At 35.0% G+C, this 20,345-nt stretch overlaps 2 protein-coding genes across 2 annotated transcripts in view; one reads left to right on the plus strand and one right to left on the minus strand.

The window, feature by feature from the left end:
• The first annotated feature begins 380 nt into the window (after positions 1-380).
• The window catches only part of LOC140440287 (peroxidasin-like), a 44,560-nt gene continuing 24,595 nt past the window's right edge, over positions 381-20,345 (plus strand). Inside the window, exons 1-2 of the mRNA XM_072530702.1 lie at positions 381-726; positions 18,620-18,835. Coding sequence (XP_072386803.1) covers positions 569-726; positions 18,620-18,835 — 374 coding nt within the window. The 5' untranslated portion in view covers positions 381-568. The remainder of the gene's footprint in view (positions 727-18,619; positions 18,836-20,345) is intronic.
• On the minus strand, positions 1,453-4,207 carry LOC140438533 (uncharacterized). The gene is made up of 2 exons (XM_072528194.1): positions 4,039-4,207; positions 1,453-3,654 (listed from the first exon to the last, which is right to left on the minus strand). Exon 2 carries the CDS (start codon positions 3,253-3,255, stop codon positions 1,801-1,803), a length of 1,455 nt encoding a protein of 484 aa, XP_072384295.1. The 5' UTR covers positions 3,256-3,654; positions 4,039-4,207; the 3' UTR covers positions 1,453-1,800.

A 20,345-nucleotide genomic window follows, 5' to 3' on the forward strand; every position in this document is an offset into this window, starting at 1 on the left:
GAATTGATTTCCCGTGACAAATAGGAAGAACAAAGAATGCCGAAGCTGCAACCATTTTGTCAGTATTTAAAAAGACATGATGACAATAATGATAAATTAATAAAATATTTGTAAGAAATAGTTATTGAGTTCTTGGGTGAAGGTGACCATTTGAAATGAAATATCTATGCTTAAAGTATATTTTTCAACTACGCTACCATTTTTTTTACAGTTCAGAAAATGATTATTTATGAGTTTCAAAAAAATAATAAACCTTGATATGCCTTGATGTTGATACATTGATTGGAAAATCATTTTGAAAGTGACACCCTGTACGTCTTAAAAATAGCATCATCGCCAACGGTTTAATTATCAAGCCTGCCTCGATATCTTTGTTTCATGTTTCATCTCGCATTCATAAACATCCACTCGACCGATCTTGCCACACTCAAATCTCAGTTGGCGGCTCCCATACATATCAACTTACTTGATATATTACGAGCCTTAAGCCTTTCAGTAGAAAGTAAGAGTGGTCGGTGTCATGTGTTAAATTGTTTTGGGCTGCTTTTGGTACTTGTACTTAATCAAAATGTGGTGTAATTACGGACTTATAGTACTACTGGCGGTAGTTTTTCTAGGAGAAGCTACGCAATGCCCTTCTAAGTGTCAATGTTACAAAAAATCAGTGAAATGTATTAAGCAAGAGTTGACCAAAGTGCCAAAAACTTCTGCACAAACCACATTTCTGTAAGTTATTTTTTATTTTATGAACAAACATTTTCTTGTCGATTTTAAACACTTAAGGACACTTGACTATAACAAATTAAAGTTACTTTGTATATTTTGATAATTAACAAAGATCTATCAACTACATTTTAGGATGAAAAAAACATTTTCAACAATTTTATTATTGTACTGACTGAAGTTATATTGAAGGGTGGAAGAGTTACAAATTTAGATTTTAAATATCTCAGATATTAAGTGTAGTAAGCGCAAGTGTGGTCCACATCCATCTTCATTTATATAAAGTGCGATACTTCCCAAAAATCGAATTGTACGTATTATTTTCCTTCCTCCTTATTCTGTATTTTTCGTTCTCGTCTAAAATTAGGACTGTAGTCTCTTCACATATTCTGAGGTCTTTTGTTTGATTCAAATTTATTGTTAGTATTCCCACTTGATATTCCCCTTATACGTTAACAAGGTAGGTAAGAGAGAACATCTCTGTTCGAGGTCCTAATTTTTTTTTGATGTCATATTTTAGTTTTTATTTTGATTTTTAATAATCAATTGCTTATATTAGTCGATCAAAATACGATTCCACAGCTGTTATGACCACATGATTTGATAAAAAAAACGCTATCCAAGCATGAATTTTTTTAAGTCATGAACCAGGTAGAAGTTGCTACGGGCCAAATCTCGTGAACACGGTTGATGCTCCAACAATTCAAAATTTTCAGTACGACAGTTTAAAGTTATGAAGGTGTTATAAAATATACGCAATATGTTATAATCTCTTATAGGATATAAAAGGTTCTAAGACTATTCAAAAGAACATTTCTTTAAGACTTTTAGTAACAGCACATGATTTTGTCTACTTTTAAAGCTGTTTGGTCAGCATTTGCAGTACATGGTTCACTTTGGCAAACTTTTTAGCACTTAGTTCTGTCTGGCACGAGAAGTATAAATAAATTGTTCTTTTTGTTTGTAATCAAGTTTATTAATACATCATTAAAACTAACAATACAAAAGAATTAAATTTTCAAGAATTATGAGTAATTAAATTATACAAATGTGTAAAAAAACTAATAGTAGCAATATTTAGATCGCATTGTTCATCTCATTTTCCTCTTCATTGTTATTGTCATTCTCTTCTTCAATGTCATCTTCCAATACTTCACTTTGTTGAAGTTTATTGTAAAATTGGTGATGGCATGGTGGTACGAATTGCAAAAGTGATCTGATATCATTAAGTTTTGCTTGACTTAATTTTCTTCCTTCGGGGTAAAGAATGCTTAAGTTTAAAGAAGCTAGGTTTACAGGTCGGCCTTTCAATCTCTTATTTAGATTTACTGAATAAAATTGTATTTCTTTGTTATGTGTGTATTTAAATTCCATAACTCCTGGATGGTCTTGAGTAAATTTCATTTGTTTTATTTTTAACCATTCTACTTTTTGTTCATCTGAGTCTTTTTTGCGGTTTACCAGATTTTGTTTTAATGCATCCATACTCTTGAAATCCTCTTTTTCCATGCATACTACTTCAAATTTGTTCTTTTTAACTCTTGAGTTTGAAATTATGTTATGCCATTGTGTAGGCACATAAATTTCAGGATGATATTTCAACTTTTTTTCTATATCACCAAAATCGCTATCGTTTTGTAGATATGAATGTCCTGGCTCAGCAAACTTATGAACTACTTCCTTTATGTTTAAAGTAGGGGACTGCACTATGTACATCCATAACGCGGCAATATTAATGTTGCGGTTTTGGCCGCCACATGAGTCAGACCATGCAATCAATATGTCCTTATGATCATGGGTATTTATGAATTTTAAAATACATGATCCTATTTCCTGGGAACCTCGTGAGGCAGTGCTCTCATCCCAAACATGCATTGTCCCGACATTATTTTCAAAATTATGTATACCAAGATTGTAGCATGAAAGCTGCCTCTTATAGTAAACAACTCCTGTGGTTAGTTTAGGAAGAAGCATTACTTTCTGAAGATCAAAACTAATTACTGTAGCTTTCCCTTCTTTACTAATCTTAACGTCTTCATTTATTTCTGAGCGAGCTAACTGTACTTTTCTGTGGTGTAGTTCCTGGTTTAGTTTCTTAGTCTTTAACATTGCTTCATCTTTGTTTTCCTCAGCTGCCTTTATTTCAATGTTCAACCTGTCACATGTTTGACAGGTATCTTTTCGTGGAGATTTAAAACTAAGATTAAACTCACGTCTGAACACTTTTTCATAAAGCGATTGGCTTGGAACTTTGTCAACATTTCTCTCTCTTAAACTATCAACATAGAGTCTGTACATTAATGACAAATTTAAATTACAATCCAAGTATTTTTTTTGGGATTGAGTTCTACAGTAATGACTTACTATGGTAGGGAAACTTTGTATATGATTTTTTATTGACTCCATTGTGGACGGTGAAGATTTGTTATGAGGCACTTTTTTCCCTCTAAGATCACTTAAATTTCCACTTTTTTTCTTAAGCAAAGCACGATGTACTCTACTACTATTGATTTGTAATATTCCCATAAACATTTTTTTGCATACTTTAATATCTCCGTTTTCAGAAGGGATATAAAATTCACGATTGCCTGTTTTTTTTTGAAATATCAGTGTTCTTACGACGTCTTATTATCGTTCTACATTTTACAGCACCACTTATTATGCTTGTTTGAGTTTCCCAAGACTGTGACTCGTTATAAAACAAATTAAAAAAACTTTCTTTTTGCTGTGCTGTAAGCTTATTTTGGCAGTTTATTTTGCAATTGCAGGAATAGTCATTAAAAGATTTAGAGTGTATGACAGTACCTGAAGTATTGATATATTCTTTACCAGCTGCCCTTTTTTGCTTGCGAATATTTTTTTTCCACTTCTTAGGATCAGATTTTCTCTTCTTGTCTTGAGGTTCTTCCTGCCCTCTGGTATTTTTTTCATCTGTAAAAACACAAAATTATTAATATTTTATATAAGTAAATATTTTACATTACTTTTTTATGTTATAACATAAAATACTTTGAAACACACATTCACTATGCATAAGACAGACAATTTACGTTCTCTTTTGCCAAAGTGAACTATGTGATTTTAATTTTTTTTTACAATTCCAATATAAATTAATGGAATATATTGCTTCATTCTTATATAGATAGGTAAGTACTATGTTCTTAGGTTAGTATAACTGCTCATATTTCACTAGCACTCCCAGTGGACACTGCAAGAAATAAATTTGCACATGGTTCACTTTGGCAAAAGAAACGTTCCAAAACATAACCAAACTTTGATAATGAAGTTTTATGGCAATAAATATTATTATCTTACCTGATTCTGTAATATCCGAATCAGAACTTGGATGGTAATCATCTGAAGACCCATTACTGAAATCAGCGTGTTCATCTTCACTAGAATTTCTATCAACAATGTCATGACGATGTGAACTATGTGCACGGGAAGCCATCTTGGACTGGATGATGGTTCACTGTGGCATATGACTACCACCCTTTTGCTAAATAGAATTTACTAATTTCCAGCTGATGTTTTCTGTTATTCACATAGTTCGTTTTGGCATAAGTTTAGAACAAAAGTTTGCCTCATAATGGAAATGAAAAAGTTAAAACAAATAAAATGCACATAGTTCACTCTGGCATGAGACCATCCAATTCATGGATGTTGAGGATGACATGGTGCATTGTCCTAATGAAAAAGGAATTTTTGTTTTCTGCAAACTGGGTCTTTTTCACGAATTTTTCCTTCATCTGGTCTAAATGGTTACAATAATATTCAGAATTTATTGTTTTACCAGTTTGCGTCAATCGAGTGATTTTGTCAAAATTTCATAAGCGAAAATTGCCAAAAGGCAACAAACTTGAATAAAACCAGAAGACAATTTTGCCAGTAAATAATTTTCTCTCGAATGATATTCGACAAGACTATTTCATGAGACAATTAATGCACCTGTCAACGAAACATAATCTCTATTTATTTGTTAACAATATTAAATGTACAATTATTATAAGCGATAGTAGTTTGTCCATTCTTTTCTACCAGAGCATGATTTTGTGTATTATTGATCTGTAGCATTTGGGAACTCGAAGGTCCAGCTTCATTTGTTGTTTTGAGAGTCGATCAACTTCTGGTGGTAACTGGAATCCAGCTGCAGATATGGTTTTAGAGAGCTTGCATTTTAGTGATCTGTTAATTCAATTAACGTCTGTTCAGAAACAAATTGCTTGAACAAGGCTGGGCTGACACAACTGAAGATCGATGAGAATGTTTTGTTATTTTATGTTTTTTGTGTCTATTCCAATTTTTTCAGCTGACATTTTTGTCCACTTAGATATGGAAATGGACAGTTTTTGAACCAAGATCCATCCTTCCAGTTGGGGTGAACGGTAAGAAAAAGTCTGTCTGATAAAATCTTTGGTCCCCTTTTTTCCATTAATTTAAAAAATAATCTAACTGGGCAAACATTTTTGTTTGATGAATTTCTTACCAGCCATTTTTGTACCAGAGTTTTGTCAGTAGGAAACGTGGCGTTGTTATAACATTTTATCAGTTAAAAATAGTCTAGTGAAATAGAGAAATAGTCAATAATAAATAATAATTAATATTTTAAATTAAAAATTTATTAAATTGTGAATATATTTATAATAGTGAAAATATTTTTAATAAAGGTGCTTTTCGAGATTTATGATTGGAAAATATGTTTACAATTTTCGAAACCAAATCATGCTCATTGCGCAAAGTTACTAGGCCAGTTAACCGATCAACTAAAAATCTTTCTGCTTCTCAGTGGTGAATCTAGAAAATTTGCCTGGGGTGGGGGGGCAAAGAAAGACCAAACAAAAAGACATAAAAAGGATAAACATAAAAGACATAAATAATAAACAATAAAATAAAATAAAAAGACATTCGATTCCCGTGAACTTTTTTTGCCCAAGGTTAGAGGGTTTTTGAGGGTTTTTCTATGCGTTGATTTCTAATTTAACAATGAAAATTCCCAATCTTGTGGCGATCAAAAGTTTTAAACAATTAATTTTTGAATCAAATGAAATGTTTACAACTTTTGATAGTTTTGATCACCGAAAAATTGAGAATTTTTATTGTAAAATTCGGAATCATCATCTTCAACCTATATGCGTCCACTGCTGGACATAGGTCTCCCTCGGCCCTTTCCATCTGTCTCTCTCTTGTGCCGCTTGCATCCAGTTATTGCTAATACGCTTCGGTCATTGGTCGTCGGTCCATCTAGTTAATGGGCGTCTTCTGCTCTGCTAAAATATGTTTTATCCATTGGTTGTCTGATAATTTGGCGACGTATCCTACCCAATTCCATTTTAACGACGCGATTTTTTCGATAGCGTCTGTTGTTTTTCTTCTACGACGTATTTCTTCGTTTGGGATTCGGTCTCTCAGAGAGACGCCCAATATCTGGCGCTCCATAGCCATCTGAGTCACGCGAATCTTATTAACTTCCGTTTTTTTTGTGAGTGTTAATGTTTCTGCTCCATAAGTGAGTACGGGTAACACAAATTGGCCAAGATTTTCCTTTTGAGGCATATGGGTAGATCCGATTTAAATACATGTCTGGTTATCTCTGCCCAACCGAATTTCATGTCCTAGGTACTTATACGATGTAGTCTGCACAATATCCCTTCCATCAACAGCAATATTTCGATTTAGCACCAGAATAGTCAAAATTCGGAATCAGTACATAGAAAAACCCCAAAAAAGCTTCTTCTAACCTTGGGCAAAAAATGTTCAAAGGAATTAAATAAGCCTATAGACTAAATTTGAAGTCAAATGTAGTCTATACGCTTCTATTGACGCCAGCTTCTATTTTGCCTTTTTTAAAAATCATTTCCACATACATAGATATACCTGGATTCAACAAACACGCAATCTAAAATCAGTCATCGATTATATTATTAGTAAACAAAAATCTGTATTGCAGTGGAATGATGTAAGAGTTCTCCGAGGAATAACATGTGGATCCGATCACTACTTAGTAAGAGCGAAAATTTTGTTCCCACTTAAGATAATACACGGAGACCAAAACCTAGAAGACAAGCAAGACTTGCAGACAGTAGATACTCCGAAGTACAACTTCAATAGTTTTATAAATGATAGTACTAAATAGCTATACCAAAGACGACTGGATGAAAAACTACGAGAAATAGAGAGACAAACATTTTCAGATATTTACGAGAATATTATTGCTAGTTTACACCAGGCCTCTAAGGAGACACTCGGGACACAGCAAAACAAAATTAGTAACAAAATATGGTGGAACGAAGAAATCGAATATATGGTAAAACAGAAAAAAGAACAGCATCTAAAATGGCTAAATACAAAAAATACTGACGACCATCAAGCTTACAAAGAAGCCGATAGACAACTACGAAAAATGATAAAACAAGATAAGAATAAAACATGGGATCAGAAATGTCAAGAAATCAATACATACATCGGAGGGAAGCAATGTACAGAGGTATGGAATTTTATACAATCAGTAAAAAATACAGGAAAAGACAAAGCACACATACACACCATAAAACCAAGACAATGGAAAGATCACTATGAAAGCTTGCTGACAGAGACAAGACAAGAATACCTAGCGAACTCCCCAACACAGTCAGTACATATACAAGGAGAGGAAACGAGGGTAGACATCGAAACAGTAAGGAAGGCTGTAATGACCCTAAAGAATGGTAAATCCGCTGGACCTGAGGGAATCTATGCTGAAATGCTTAAGAATGGAACTCATAAACTATTTGAAATATTAACTTATGTGATCAATCAGTGTCTAAATGGACACCCAGTACCAGAACAATGGAGAACGGCATACATGTCCTCAATACACAAAAAGGGGGACAAAAGGAATTGTAATAATTATAGAGGCATATCGGTAACCAGCATCCTGAGCAGACTGTATGGACGAATTTTGAGAAATATGATCGAGGAAGAATATAAGCACAATGAAGAGGAAGAACAAAGCGGGTTCCGTGCAGGAAGATCGTGCACCGATAACGTATTTTGTCTTAAACAAATAATAGAAAAAAGATCGGCTAAGAATCTAGAAACTCATATTACTTTTGTAGACCTGCAAAAAGCATATGACAACATCCCCTTAACAAAACTGTGGACAACGTTGAAAAGATCTAACATCAACCACACATTGATAAATGCTGTACAAGAACTATATAGAGACTCTAAGGCACAGATAAAAACAGGAAAATATCTAACGGAAGAATTCCTGGTTACAAAAGGCTTGAGACAGGGATGCTGTATCTCACCAACCTTATTCAAGATATATGTTGCAGCGGCATTGGAAAGATGGAAAAGAAAGGTACATAGGATGGGTATAGAGCTTAGCAATGAATGTATATATACACTCCAGTTTGCTGATGACCAGGTAGTGCTAGCGACCGACAGGGAAGACATGCAGTACATGCTAAGAAAACTGATAGAAGAATATAACGACTGGGGAATGAATGTCAATACAACAAAAACCAAATATCTTTGTATTGGAAACGAGTCAGATAACATAGACCTCGAAAACGGACAACATATTTCCTGCTGTCAGAGCTATGACTACTTGGGTGTTGCCTTTGACAATACAGGAACTGATACACGGGAAATAGAAAAACGAATCACTCAACCAAAGAAAGTCTTAGGATGTCTCAATGGTATACTGTGGAGTAAAGAGATAACGAAAGGAAGGAAATTTAATATATATGAGACCATGATTAAAACTACTCTTCTTTATGGCGCTGAAACATGGAGAATTAGTGAAAAGAACAAAAAGCGAATAGAAGCAGTAGAGATGGATGCAATGAGAAGATCTTTAGGTATTTCCAGACGAGACCGAATCAGAAATGATGTAATAAAACAACGTATGGGAATAGAAGGAAATATAACTCAAGATATAGAGAAGAAACAATTAAGGTGGTATGGGCATGTTCAACGGATGCCAGCATCAAGACTCCCCAAAAAAGTAATAGAATGGCAACCGATAGGTCGACGGAAAAGAGGAAGACCCAGATTAGAATGGCAACACGGCGTAAACAAGTCCATGAGCGAAAGAAATTTAACAACAAACGACTGCGAAGATAGGAAGAGATGGTGTTTAGGTATCGGACAACGTCGAAAGACGTTCTAAACTGATGTATATATATAAAAATCATTTGCTGTATTCGATATGAATTCTTGCTCAATATTGACTTTATTCTTGTTGGCTTTCCACAATATTTCTTTTGTTAGTTAAGTATATTATTCAATGCATTTTTAAGACGTATTTATCTACATTTCGAATGTTTCAATTCGATTGATTCGTTTTTAAATTCATAATAAAATTATTCTGGAAAATTGAATAAACCAGTTTTTTTATATCTTGCCCAAAAATTAATTTAAAGCATGTCTTTTTAATAACTTTTTGTCGTTTTACTACATTTTACTATCTATAATCGACATAGTTTCAATTTAATATTGATAACCTCATTATTTCGCAAAATCTCAAACATATATGTATATACACATTATTAATCATTTGAACTTCAGCTTATAGTATTTTTTTAATTCTGACATTATATGATTTAGTAAACACTACATATGTTAAAATATATTTGGAGCAGAATTTTACAAATTATATAATTAAAAGCGTTAACATTACCCAAGAATGTTCTAAGGCACTGCTTTTTTTGTAAAAAAAAACGAGAAAGACGGTAATAACTAAGCAAATTTATTTTTTAGTGTATGGCATTTCGACACATCTACAATATTACAATAAACGTTAAAATTGATTGATAAAAAAACTTAAATCATGCCCAGTTTATAGGCGAGTTTTTTTATATAGTTAATCGACTCGATCGTCGCAAACAGGAAGTCTTGTGACCTGTCCTCGTAGATTTGCTGGTGGCACTCTTCCGTTATGTGCGTGATAGATTGGGCCTCGCCGCAGCTGCATGACGGCGATGGTAGCTTGCCCTATTTGTGCAACATATCTGCACATCGACCATGTTGAGTTCTGATGCGGTTAAGTGTGCACCAGGTCTTACGTGGTAGGTCAAACCCAGGAGGTGTCTCTGTGATGCAAGGTATGGCTGTATTTGGTTGAGCTGCCGACCATTCATGTATCCATTTGGTGATCATGTTGAATCCTGTGGCTGCGGCTGATTCTGCAGTTTGTATTGGAAATTTTCTGGAGCGCAGTCAACTTTTGGTTGCATCTTCTATATAGTTATGAATCGGCAGCGCCGTGTTGCTAAGGATCTTGTTATATTTTTTGGTAAGCAGATTGAGTCGGCGAAGATGTGGTGGTGGAATGTCGTTCAGCACTGATAGCCAATGTGTTGGTGTAGATTTGATTACTCCAACGATCATTCTTATGGTGTTATTTAGCTGGATACTCGCGCGCGGTAGCGCACTATTCAGCTACGGAATAAAAAAGTGCTAAGCCTGAAAATCTGAGTGTGGATGCCGATGCCCCCCTCCCATGTTTTGCCGCAGAGCTTCTGAATGATGTTATTTCTGGTTTTTAGCTTCTCGGCAACTGTACTTAAATGTTCTCTAAAGCTTAACGTTCTGTCAAAGGCCACGCCTAGATATTTTGGATGTTTATTGTGGTTGAGTCGTGTGTTATCAAAGTGAACGTTAAGGGTTCTTGACGCCAGATTGTTGTTTAGGTGGAAGCAGGTTACTTCGGTCTTGAAGGCATTGGAGCGAAGTCTCCAGTTTTGAAAGTAATTTCCCATAACCTCTAGGTCTTCCGTAAGAATCTCTTCAACTTCTTCTAGTGAATTTTTTGTGTTAATAAAGCCCAGTCATCAGCATAGCCAAACTTTGTTGATGTTGTTGTCGGCATGTCTGCGATGTAAAGGCTAAAAAGCAGTGGTGTGAGTACCGAGCCTTGTGGCAGAGCAATTTTGAGTTTTCTGTGGGTGCTTACTTCGGATCCTATAGTTACTTGAAATACTCTGTCAGTGAGCATATTTTCTATTAATCTAGCAGTGAATTTGCAAGGAATAGTGCATAAGAGTTTATAGATCATTCCTTCTCGCCAGACGGTGTCGAAAGCTACTGACAGATCTATGAATGCAGCGGAATTCTTAAGTTTTCTTTGAAAGCCGGCTTCTATGTAAGCACAGAGAGATAACACCTGGTCTGTACTTTGAGGATTGTGGGGCTTATTCTGTTAAAGATTAGTCTTTCTAGTAGTTTCCCTGGTTTACCCGGTTTTAGTATTGTTATGACTTTTGAGTGTTGGAATTTCCGTGGCACTCTGTCGGTCTGAATTATGTTTGTGAAGAAATGTGATAGTGAAGTTTTTGTGTATTTCCCGCAATTGAGTATGAATTCTAGGTGGATGCCATCGAAACCTGGAGCTTTATCCGGGGAAACGTCTTTAAAGGCGATATCTATTTCTTTAATTGTGACAGGGCGAGAGTGTTCGGTGTCGATTGATGACAATTTCAAGGTTTTTAAATGTTTCTATATTTCTCGTGTGTGAGCTTTATCTCTGGTAGCTTTTGATGTCGAAACAATATGACATGCCACTAAGTTTGTGTTTATACCTGCTTTCTGTTGTTACAAGCTTTTACCATCTCCAAGTTTCCTTATTAGGGCCCAGGCTTCCCGACTTGATTTTTGAAAGTTTAGGTTTTCTACTGTCTCAGTCATCACTATTTTGACACCATCCCGGGATATATTCTTTTCGATAACCTCTAGGCATGCTCTTCTTAGCTGTGCTTATCACAGCACCGACAAAACGATCATAGCTCTTACTGATAGGAGGTATCCAGCCCAGGCACTTATCAAGAAGCGAGCTTCCACCAGTCTGCTCGTAAAAAGTTCTATCTTTGTCTTGTAATTGACTTAATTAGGGGAATTTGTATGCCCAGCTCTACAATGACTGGGGGATGCTGGCCGGTGGAAAATCTTGAAAAACACTTCTTGTGGCTGCCAGAGGGGCGGGGGCGGGGAAGTCGGGGTTGTACTCCCTGTTCCATGCGGCTGATTTATATGTGCCTTTGTCTTTAGCATCAAAAATGAGATATAAAGGCTCATCTTCAGTCCATTTTACTAAGGCATCCCCATTTATGTCATTCTCCCTGTATTTCCACTGGTGATGACTATTGAAGTCTCCTACATACACCGCTGGATGTGGATAAGTTTCTAGAACGTGCGCTGGCCATTGCTTGCATGGAGGTTTGAAAAGAGCTTGTTGTTAAGTTTTGAGTCATACTTCTGTGTGTCGTGATCAGGAGATACTAAGATTGTCTGACCGCCAGTATTTGCTAGTTCATTTAGCGTTACCCAGGGTGCACGTGTAGTATTCTACTACGGACGCGAACTAGCTCTACACCCCAACTAAGCAAAGAAAAAAGATCTTCTTCTTCCTACTTTATAAATAGGCTTAATGCCTGTTTTACTTCGGTTTTTAGCCTCAATTGACGTTGTCTGACCATCTTTTCCTCGGTCGTCCCAATGATCTTCTTCCATTTGGCGATTTGTCTCTTGATATTCGTACTATTCTATTTTTTGTCATTCTTTCGATGTGTTGATTCCATTCCACTTTTCTTCTTTTGGTCCACGCGTTTATTTCCTCTATACCACATCTCGCTCATATTTCCTCACTTCTTACTCTGTCTCTTAGAGTTTGGTTTGTTATTTTTCGTAAGACTTTCATTTCTGTTGTTTCCAGTAGTCTTTCCGCTGTGTACGTCATTATCGGTCTTATTGTTGATTTATATATCCTGGTTTTCGTTTCCGTTGCGAGGTATTTGTTTCTCCAGATTGTGTTGTTGATGTTCACTTGTTTTTGTACTTCTTCCGCTTTTCCGTAGCTTGACAGTTTTATACCCAAGTATTCAGTTTCCATCACTTATTCTATTATTTTGTTATTTACGACTATTTTACATCGTCTCGGTTCCGCTGATATCACTATCGCTTTAGTTTTCTCTGTTGAGATCTCCATGTTGTATATGAGCGCCGTATCTTCGAATTCTTTAATTAATCTTTGTAGGTCATCTTCATTTTCGGCTGTTATTATAGCGTCGTCGGCGTAGCATATTATCCTTATTTCCTTTTCTCCCATTCTATATCCTCTTCTTTTTTCAACTTTCTTTATGATTTCATCCATTATCAGATTAAATATTAATGGGCTCAGTATATCTCCTTGTCTAATGCCAGTTTCATATTTCATATGTTGCGATAGTTTTCCTTTACATCTTACCATAGCTATGTTATCTTTATATATATTCTCAATGGTTTTTACTAAATCCAGTGATATTCTCTTTTCATATAATAAATGTATCGCGTCCCGAATTCTCACTCTATCAAACGCTTTCTTCAAATCTATCAGACACATATATGCTGGTTTGTTGTATTCCAGCGACTTTTCTTTTATTTGTCTTATTACAAAAACTGCATCCGTGCATGATCTTCCTGTCCGAAATCCTTGCTGTTCCTCTTGCAGAGATATTCGTTCGTTTATTTTTGTCGCTAGTATTCTTGTTGTCAATTTGAGTGATGTATTTAATAGATTTATTGCTCGATAATTATAGGGTCTTTCTTATCTCCTTTTTTTGAAGAAGATCACCATGATCGCTCTCCTTCATTCATCTGGTATTCTGTTCGTGGTGATTATTTTATTAATAAGAAGTTGCAGTTGTTGTACAAGGTGATCACCTCCATATTTTAAGAGTTCATTTGGTATTTGATCTTCTCCTGGTGACTTTCTGTTTTTTAATTTGTTTATTCCTTCTTTCACATCGTTTTGGGAGATTTCGGTCTTTTCCTCAGTTATTGAAGAAAAAAGATAACGAATTGAAAAATGATAAATATAATTAAATAATCCAGTCGTCGGAGATTGGGTCTCTAAAAATCATACGAGCAAGCCGAATTTTGCTGAGAATGTCAATTTTGGGACCACAAAAAAGATGCAAAAAGTTTACCACTTTTACCCTAAGGCTTTCTCCTAAAACCCCCTCGTAGGTGGGGAAAAACGGAAAAATTGATTAACCAAAAATTTATACACCGTAGAAAAAATTGTTTCAAATAAAAAATGTAGCTGAGATAATTTTGAACAAAAATGTTTATTAGCAGTTTTTTTGTAAAATGAACCGTTCTCTTAGAAACAACAGTTGAAGCGACCGTTGACCGACGTTAAACAACGTGAGAGTTTTTAATTTCACTGAATATTGTAGTGCATTAGTTTTCTTATAAACAGCTAACTCGTAAAAATAATTATTTTAAATATTACTTTTTGTCTACCGAAAGGGATTTCCTGGTGAGTAATCTAACTGACATCACAAGATATCTCATAGAAACATTTACATGACACGATCTCTAAATTTAATTAAGTGCACCAACACAAGCTTCGAAAATTCATAGGTTTCGGAGCCAATTACATAACTCACAATTTTTGTAGACTTCGTCCGAGACTTCCTCCTGAATCCTGTGCTGCCACGTCTAAGAATAAATGCACCAGACGTCGATCATTTTAATGCGTTTATTTACGAACTTGAACATGAGTAATTCATGGCCGATTTGATACTTAAATATCTTAATCAAACTATACCGAACAATACTTTATCATTCACGCCCTAGGGAAGCGCCTGTAATTCAATTTGATTTATCACATTAATGAAACGATTTCCGGTCGATCGGTTCCTTAAAGGTCATTACAAATTAAAATATTTATATAACTTTAAAGCTAAATCATTACTAGTCTTGTTAGGTATGTTTCTACTATTGTTTCCATTTTGTTCTGTATTTCTTGAGAACGCTAAAGTTACTATAGTAATATGAGACTCCAAGATATCCTTGTATTAACAAAACAGTATAATATTAAATATAATCATTTACTTTGTGCTATTTCTTAAAAACCAACATTGTGTCATATATCTAATAAAAATAAAATTCCAAGAATTACTTCTGAACTCGTATGCTTATATAAATTTGTAGAAAAACAACAGAATTATCTAAACATACTGATTATCGCACGATTAAAAACCACATGTAGGCAAGCTTATTAACATTTTATTATTAAAAAATGTATAATTGTATGTCTTTAAAATATATCCCTTTTAAAATAAAATCTTTTACTTTTAATAACAACAAATCCTTATTTGTTTCATTCGCAATATGACAAGGTAATCGTGATAAACCACCTTCTTCTTCACGTGCCTTGTCCGTTCCGAACGTTGGCAATCAACATGGCTATTCTGACTTTGTTTACGGCAGATCTGAATAGTTCAGCAGATGACAATCCGAACCATTGCCGCAAGTTTTGGAGTCACGAGTGTCTTCTCCTCCCTGGACCCATTCTGCTGTCTATTTTCCCTTGAACGATCAGCTGTAGTACTCTATATTTATTATGTCTCATAACGTGACCCAAGTATTCCAACTTTCTTTTCTTTATACTTATTCCTACCTCTCTCTCTTTACCTATCCGGCGTAGTACATCTTCGTTGGTCACGTGCTCAGTCCAGGATATACGTAATATACGTCGGTAAGCCCACATTTCGAAGGCCTCTACTTTTTTCATCAATGTTGCGGTCATTTTCCACGCCTCCATTCCGTATAACAAAACCGGGAATACATAACATTTCAGAAGTTGAATTTTGAGAGGTAGGGTGAGGCTTTTAGAGGTGAAAATTTGCTTCATGCTAGTGAACGATGCTCTTGCCTTTTCTACTCTTATACGTATTTCCTTCGCTTGATCCCAATTTGAGTTAACTGTTGTTCCCAAGTAGATGTACGAATCCACGTGTTCAATTCTTTCATTGTCTAATATCAGTTGCTGTGGTGGTTGTTGGGTTTTGCTTACTAACATCCATTTGGTTTTTGTGATATTTAGTCTGAGTCCGTATTGTGCACTTGTTTTTTGTATCTTACTCATTAGGCAACTCAGTTCCTCCATGCTACTTCCTGGAATCACAGTGTCATCAGCATACCTTATGTTATTAATTATTTCTCCATTTATCTTTATGCCTTCTGTGCTTTCCTCCAGCGCTGTCTTAAATACTTCTTCTGAGTATATATTAAAGAGAATAGGAGACAAGATACAGCCCTGTCGTACCCCTTTCTTGATCTCAATTTTATTGGTCAATGTAGATCCTACTTTCACTTTAGCTGTTTGACCCCAATAGAGACTCGCTATTGTTCGAATGTCTCTGTAGTCGACTCCGATCTTATGGAGAACTTCAATTATCTTTTCGTGCTTTACGTTATCGAATGCTTTTGCGTAGTCTATAAAGCATATGTACACGTCTTTGTTCATATCTCTGTAGCGCTGGATGAGTACCTGTAGACTAAAAAGTGCTTCTCTTGTCCCAAGAGAATTCCGAAACCCAAACTGCGAATCTCCAATGTTATCCTCGCATTTTTTGCTTATTCTGTTGTAAATAACCTTGGTGTATGCCTTCGAAATGTGGTTAATTAGACTTATCATCCGATGTTGATCACAAGACTTTGCTTTTGGTTTTTTCGGTATGGCAACAAAAGTTGACTCTAGCCAGTCTTCAGGAAACTCCCCGCTGTTATAAATATTGTTAAAGAGTCTGACGAGTGAGTCTAGAAATTGACTGTTTGTATCGCACAGCATTTTCAATACTTCCCCGTATACGTTATCGTTGCCTGGTCTTTTGTTATTTTTAAGACCCTTTATAGCATTATTTGACCACCAGCATTATTAATTGCTGTCCCTTTTTTATACTGAATATTGTATTGATAATCCGACAGAGCCCATTTTATGATTCTTGCAGCCGCTGAAATTGGAATTCCTTTATTTTTGCCAAAGATAAACTGTAATGGCTGATGATTCGTATTTGCGACCATAAAGATATTTATGAAATTTATTTAGAGCAAACATATTAGCGAGGGCTTTATTTTCCAAATTACTATACTCTTTTCCATATTAGATAGTGTACTTGATGCAAACATGACAATGTAACATAAATTGGAAGAGAAGGATCGTAATGTATAATGACACTTTTAGATGTTAACCCCTTCTTACTTTCTTGAAATACTTCATCACATTCAGGCGACCAGCGATTATTAAAATCAATATTATTTTGACACAGTTCATATAACGGTTTTAATTTGGAAGACAACATTGGAAAAAACTTTCCGTAGTAATTTAGCAAACCTAAATATGACTTTAATTCAATTATATTTTTTGGTGTTGGAGCTGAATTTTCAGGTTCTAATGAAGACAAGAATCCCAGAAATAATGAATTTTCTTCCTTCACTTCATCTTGTATATCCCCTTCTTCTAACAACATAGGTTTCGAACGACAGACACTACTCGTATGCTCCACTTTCTGACAACTGAAACATTGCCATGCTTTGGCTGGACATTTTGATGAATCATGTTTCCTACCACATCTAAAGCATGATTTATATTGGACAGAACTTCTACCAGCTTGATGATCACCATCATTTTTAATTGTGGCTTCTTTCTTTGTGAACATTACTTTTTATCACTTTCCTTAAATTGCAGTTACATTTTCCAGTTCCTTGAAGTACAGGAGGTCCTTATAGTTCCTAGAACTTACACAGAAGGTCAAGTTCTAACTTGACCTTCTGTAAGTTCTATTGAAAATTCTATCTCATAAGCTCTTTCAAAGGAAATATCATCTTCTGCCAGGAGTTTACGTTTTATTGTGACTGATCATACATCACATACAAGTCTGTCTCTGAGAGATTCTTTCAAAAATTCACCAAATTTACAATATTGAGCCACACTTTTAGTTTTGACACAAAACTTTTATTATCTTCGTGCGGCTCTTGATTTGTGTTGTAAAATTTATACCTTTCAGCGATAACTAACCGCTTTGGACTATAACGTTCAGTCAGAACTCTTTTTAACTTCTCAAATGTTTTTTAACTTGGTAGTTCTGGTGCTAATAAGTCTTTTAAGGCACTGTAAACTTCTCTACCAATTAGAGTAATCAATAATGGAACTTCCTTGTATTCTTCCACTACATTACATAAAAAGAACTGCTCAAGTCTTTCTAGATAAGACGTGACATCACCTTTAGCAGGTATCGAATTGTTCAATGGCTCCAATTGGTAACCGTTCAGTGGAAAACGGAATCTTGAATTCTTCCAGTTACTTGTTGGTTAATGTTATTAGGACTTCCCGTGGTGTTAGTAAAGAACTCAAGACCGTAAATGAAACTGTTAATATAAATAAAACTAATTGTTTGTAATAATGAAATAAAAATAAATGTTACGAATATATTATTGTTAACACATGTTGTTAGTTCGATGTTTTTAAACAAAATGTCTTTGCTAACAGGAGGGTTGATTTCAGCCAGATCTCTTCACGATCAGCCGGAGGCCGATTACCTTATCTTCGCGAACAAACTGTCGCCGGGATCAAATTTTGCAAAAGACGACAGGGGCGTCGTCAGGTCATTTAGGTTTTAATACCAATTAACGACATTTTTCGACTTTTACGTGGATCCTTTCTGTGACTAGTTGCCAACTATGTTGTGTATTTAATGAAGTACAGACTAATAAAACATAACTATTTATTTACTCAAACGGTTACAAATAATTCAAGTAATCATAGCAGCGTGGACATTTGGAGCTGCTCATAGACATGACAAAACCTCACCTAAGCCTGTCTAATTTTTCCGAAGTGTCTACTATTCCGATGCAGGATTAATATATAACAGATTCGTGACATGTCTTTCTGTTTTATTACCCACGTCTTGGGTTAATCACATATAACTTAAATATTATATTTATCTGGGATTAAGCCATAACTCATTATAATGAAAGTTACATTTTATAGTTGATGTTTCGATTTCCAATCCGGAATTAGTTTTCAAAAAACGATTTGAGAGGTGAAACTTTTATTTGAAATATTCTGATTATAGCCATTTTTCAGGGACCTCCGGTTTAATAAAATACAAGAGATCCCTTCGGCGACGTTCAGTGAAAACAACAAATTGGTTACTTTACTTCTTAACTCCAATCGCCTTACATCATTGCAAGAAGGCGTCTTCGATGGACTTGACAATTTACAACATCTTTATCTTTACTACAACAAGATTCGATTTATACATCCGAACGCCTTCCAAGGACTTACAAAATTGGAAAGATTGTAAGTATGATAGTTATAAGTACCTATTAACTTTTATATGATTAATTTTTAATTTTAACGTACATTTTATAAACTGACTATACATGCCTAAAAGTACGGTTTTTATGGCAGAAGATTACAATTTACATAGGGGAGAGTGTTGTACCTTGGGTCAATTTTTAGTTTTTATTTTTTTCTAAATCCTAAAATTATATATTTGCAAAGTTTATCCAATGTATTAGTTACTTTGTCTATTTGGCTACATGCTTTCTTTTTATTGACACATTTTAAGCTTAGTAGTTAGTTAAAAAATATATTTTAGCAGGCCCTTGCATGTTGACCCAAGGTACAAACTGGTAATGTACCTTGGACCAGCATATATTGTACCTTGGACCAGCATTATATTGTACCTTGGGTCAGTTATAAAAAAAAATAGAACAAATCTTGAAATGTTTTATTGAATATCTCAAAATAATCAGAACATTATGATTAACTAATGATTAATTTAGTAAATAAAAACTTATTTGACATTATATCCGCTAAATTTAACATTAAATTTCAGGTGCGCATCGTGACGTGCAGTTCCGCTTATTTTGTGCGGTTGTGGAAGTTTACGTACAATATCAATGCGTAAAAAATCATAAGTCTCGGTTGAGTCGTTTATAAACTTATTGGAATCTAGAATTCTACGTAAATATCTAAGTTCATTATTAATTCCACTGTTCAGTATCTCGGCAACATAATAAACAAAAGATTTCTTCCCTGCCACTTTCACTAAAACAAAGTCTCCTTTTTTAATCTCGTTATTTTCAGATAAGTCATATATTTTTTGGTCATTTAATAATTCTTCTTCTCTAGTTACCAAGTCCTCAAATGTACCTCCATCACTTGAACTTGATTCACTATCATACTTAGCAGCTCTCTTTGGCACATTTTGTATATCTTCTGTCGCTATTTGCTTTGTAACTGCCTGCACTTTCTCAAATGATACCGTCTTTCCCTTTTTAAGCGTAGCTATTTCATCTTTCTCTGGAGTATCGGTAAGTATTCGTGACTTTCCTCTTGCTCTTCCTAACTTCTTTTTGCGAACAGGTGCCTTTGGATAGGGTCGCAACATTTCAGGTGTAATAGAACTTCCTGAAGTTCCTGCTTGACGAATATTTGAGGTAGAAGGAGTAGAGACTTCCATTTCATTAACTGTAGTTTTAGTTTTTTCCCCGTCCTGTTCAACATTGACTTGCTCGCGACTGTCAGTAAGCTGGTTTAAAGGACGATCAGTTACATACGAAGACAGAAACTCATTATCTTCAAAAATGTTTTCATTGACGGGATAGAGACCGCTCACCTCAAATCCCTTCTGGATATTAGATGTAGTAAATGCTTTTGGAAATGCCTTACCTGCAAGTTCGGCTATATCGTAAATCGTAATAGGTTGTCCAGGGTGCATAATCATCCACTCACTACAGGCGGTATTATAGTAAGTTTTCATCGGTCCAAAAACTGTTCGATCGAGCGGTTGCATTTTGTGGCT

Source organism: Diabrotica undecimpunctata, chromosome 4, assembly GCF_040954645.1.
Source record: "Diabrotica undecimpunctata isolate CICGRU chromosome 4, icDiaUnde3, whole genome shotgun sequence".
In the NCBI taxonomy this organism is placed as follows: domain Eukaryota; kingdom Metazoa; phylum Arthropoda; class Insecta; order Coleoptera; family Chrysomelidae; genus Diabrotica; species Diabrotica undecimpunctata.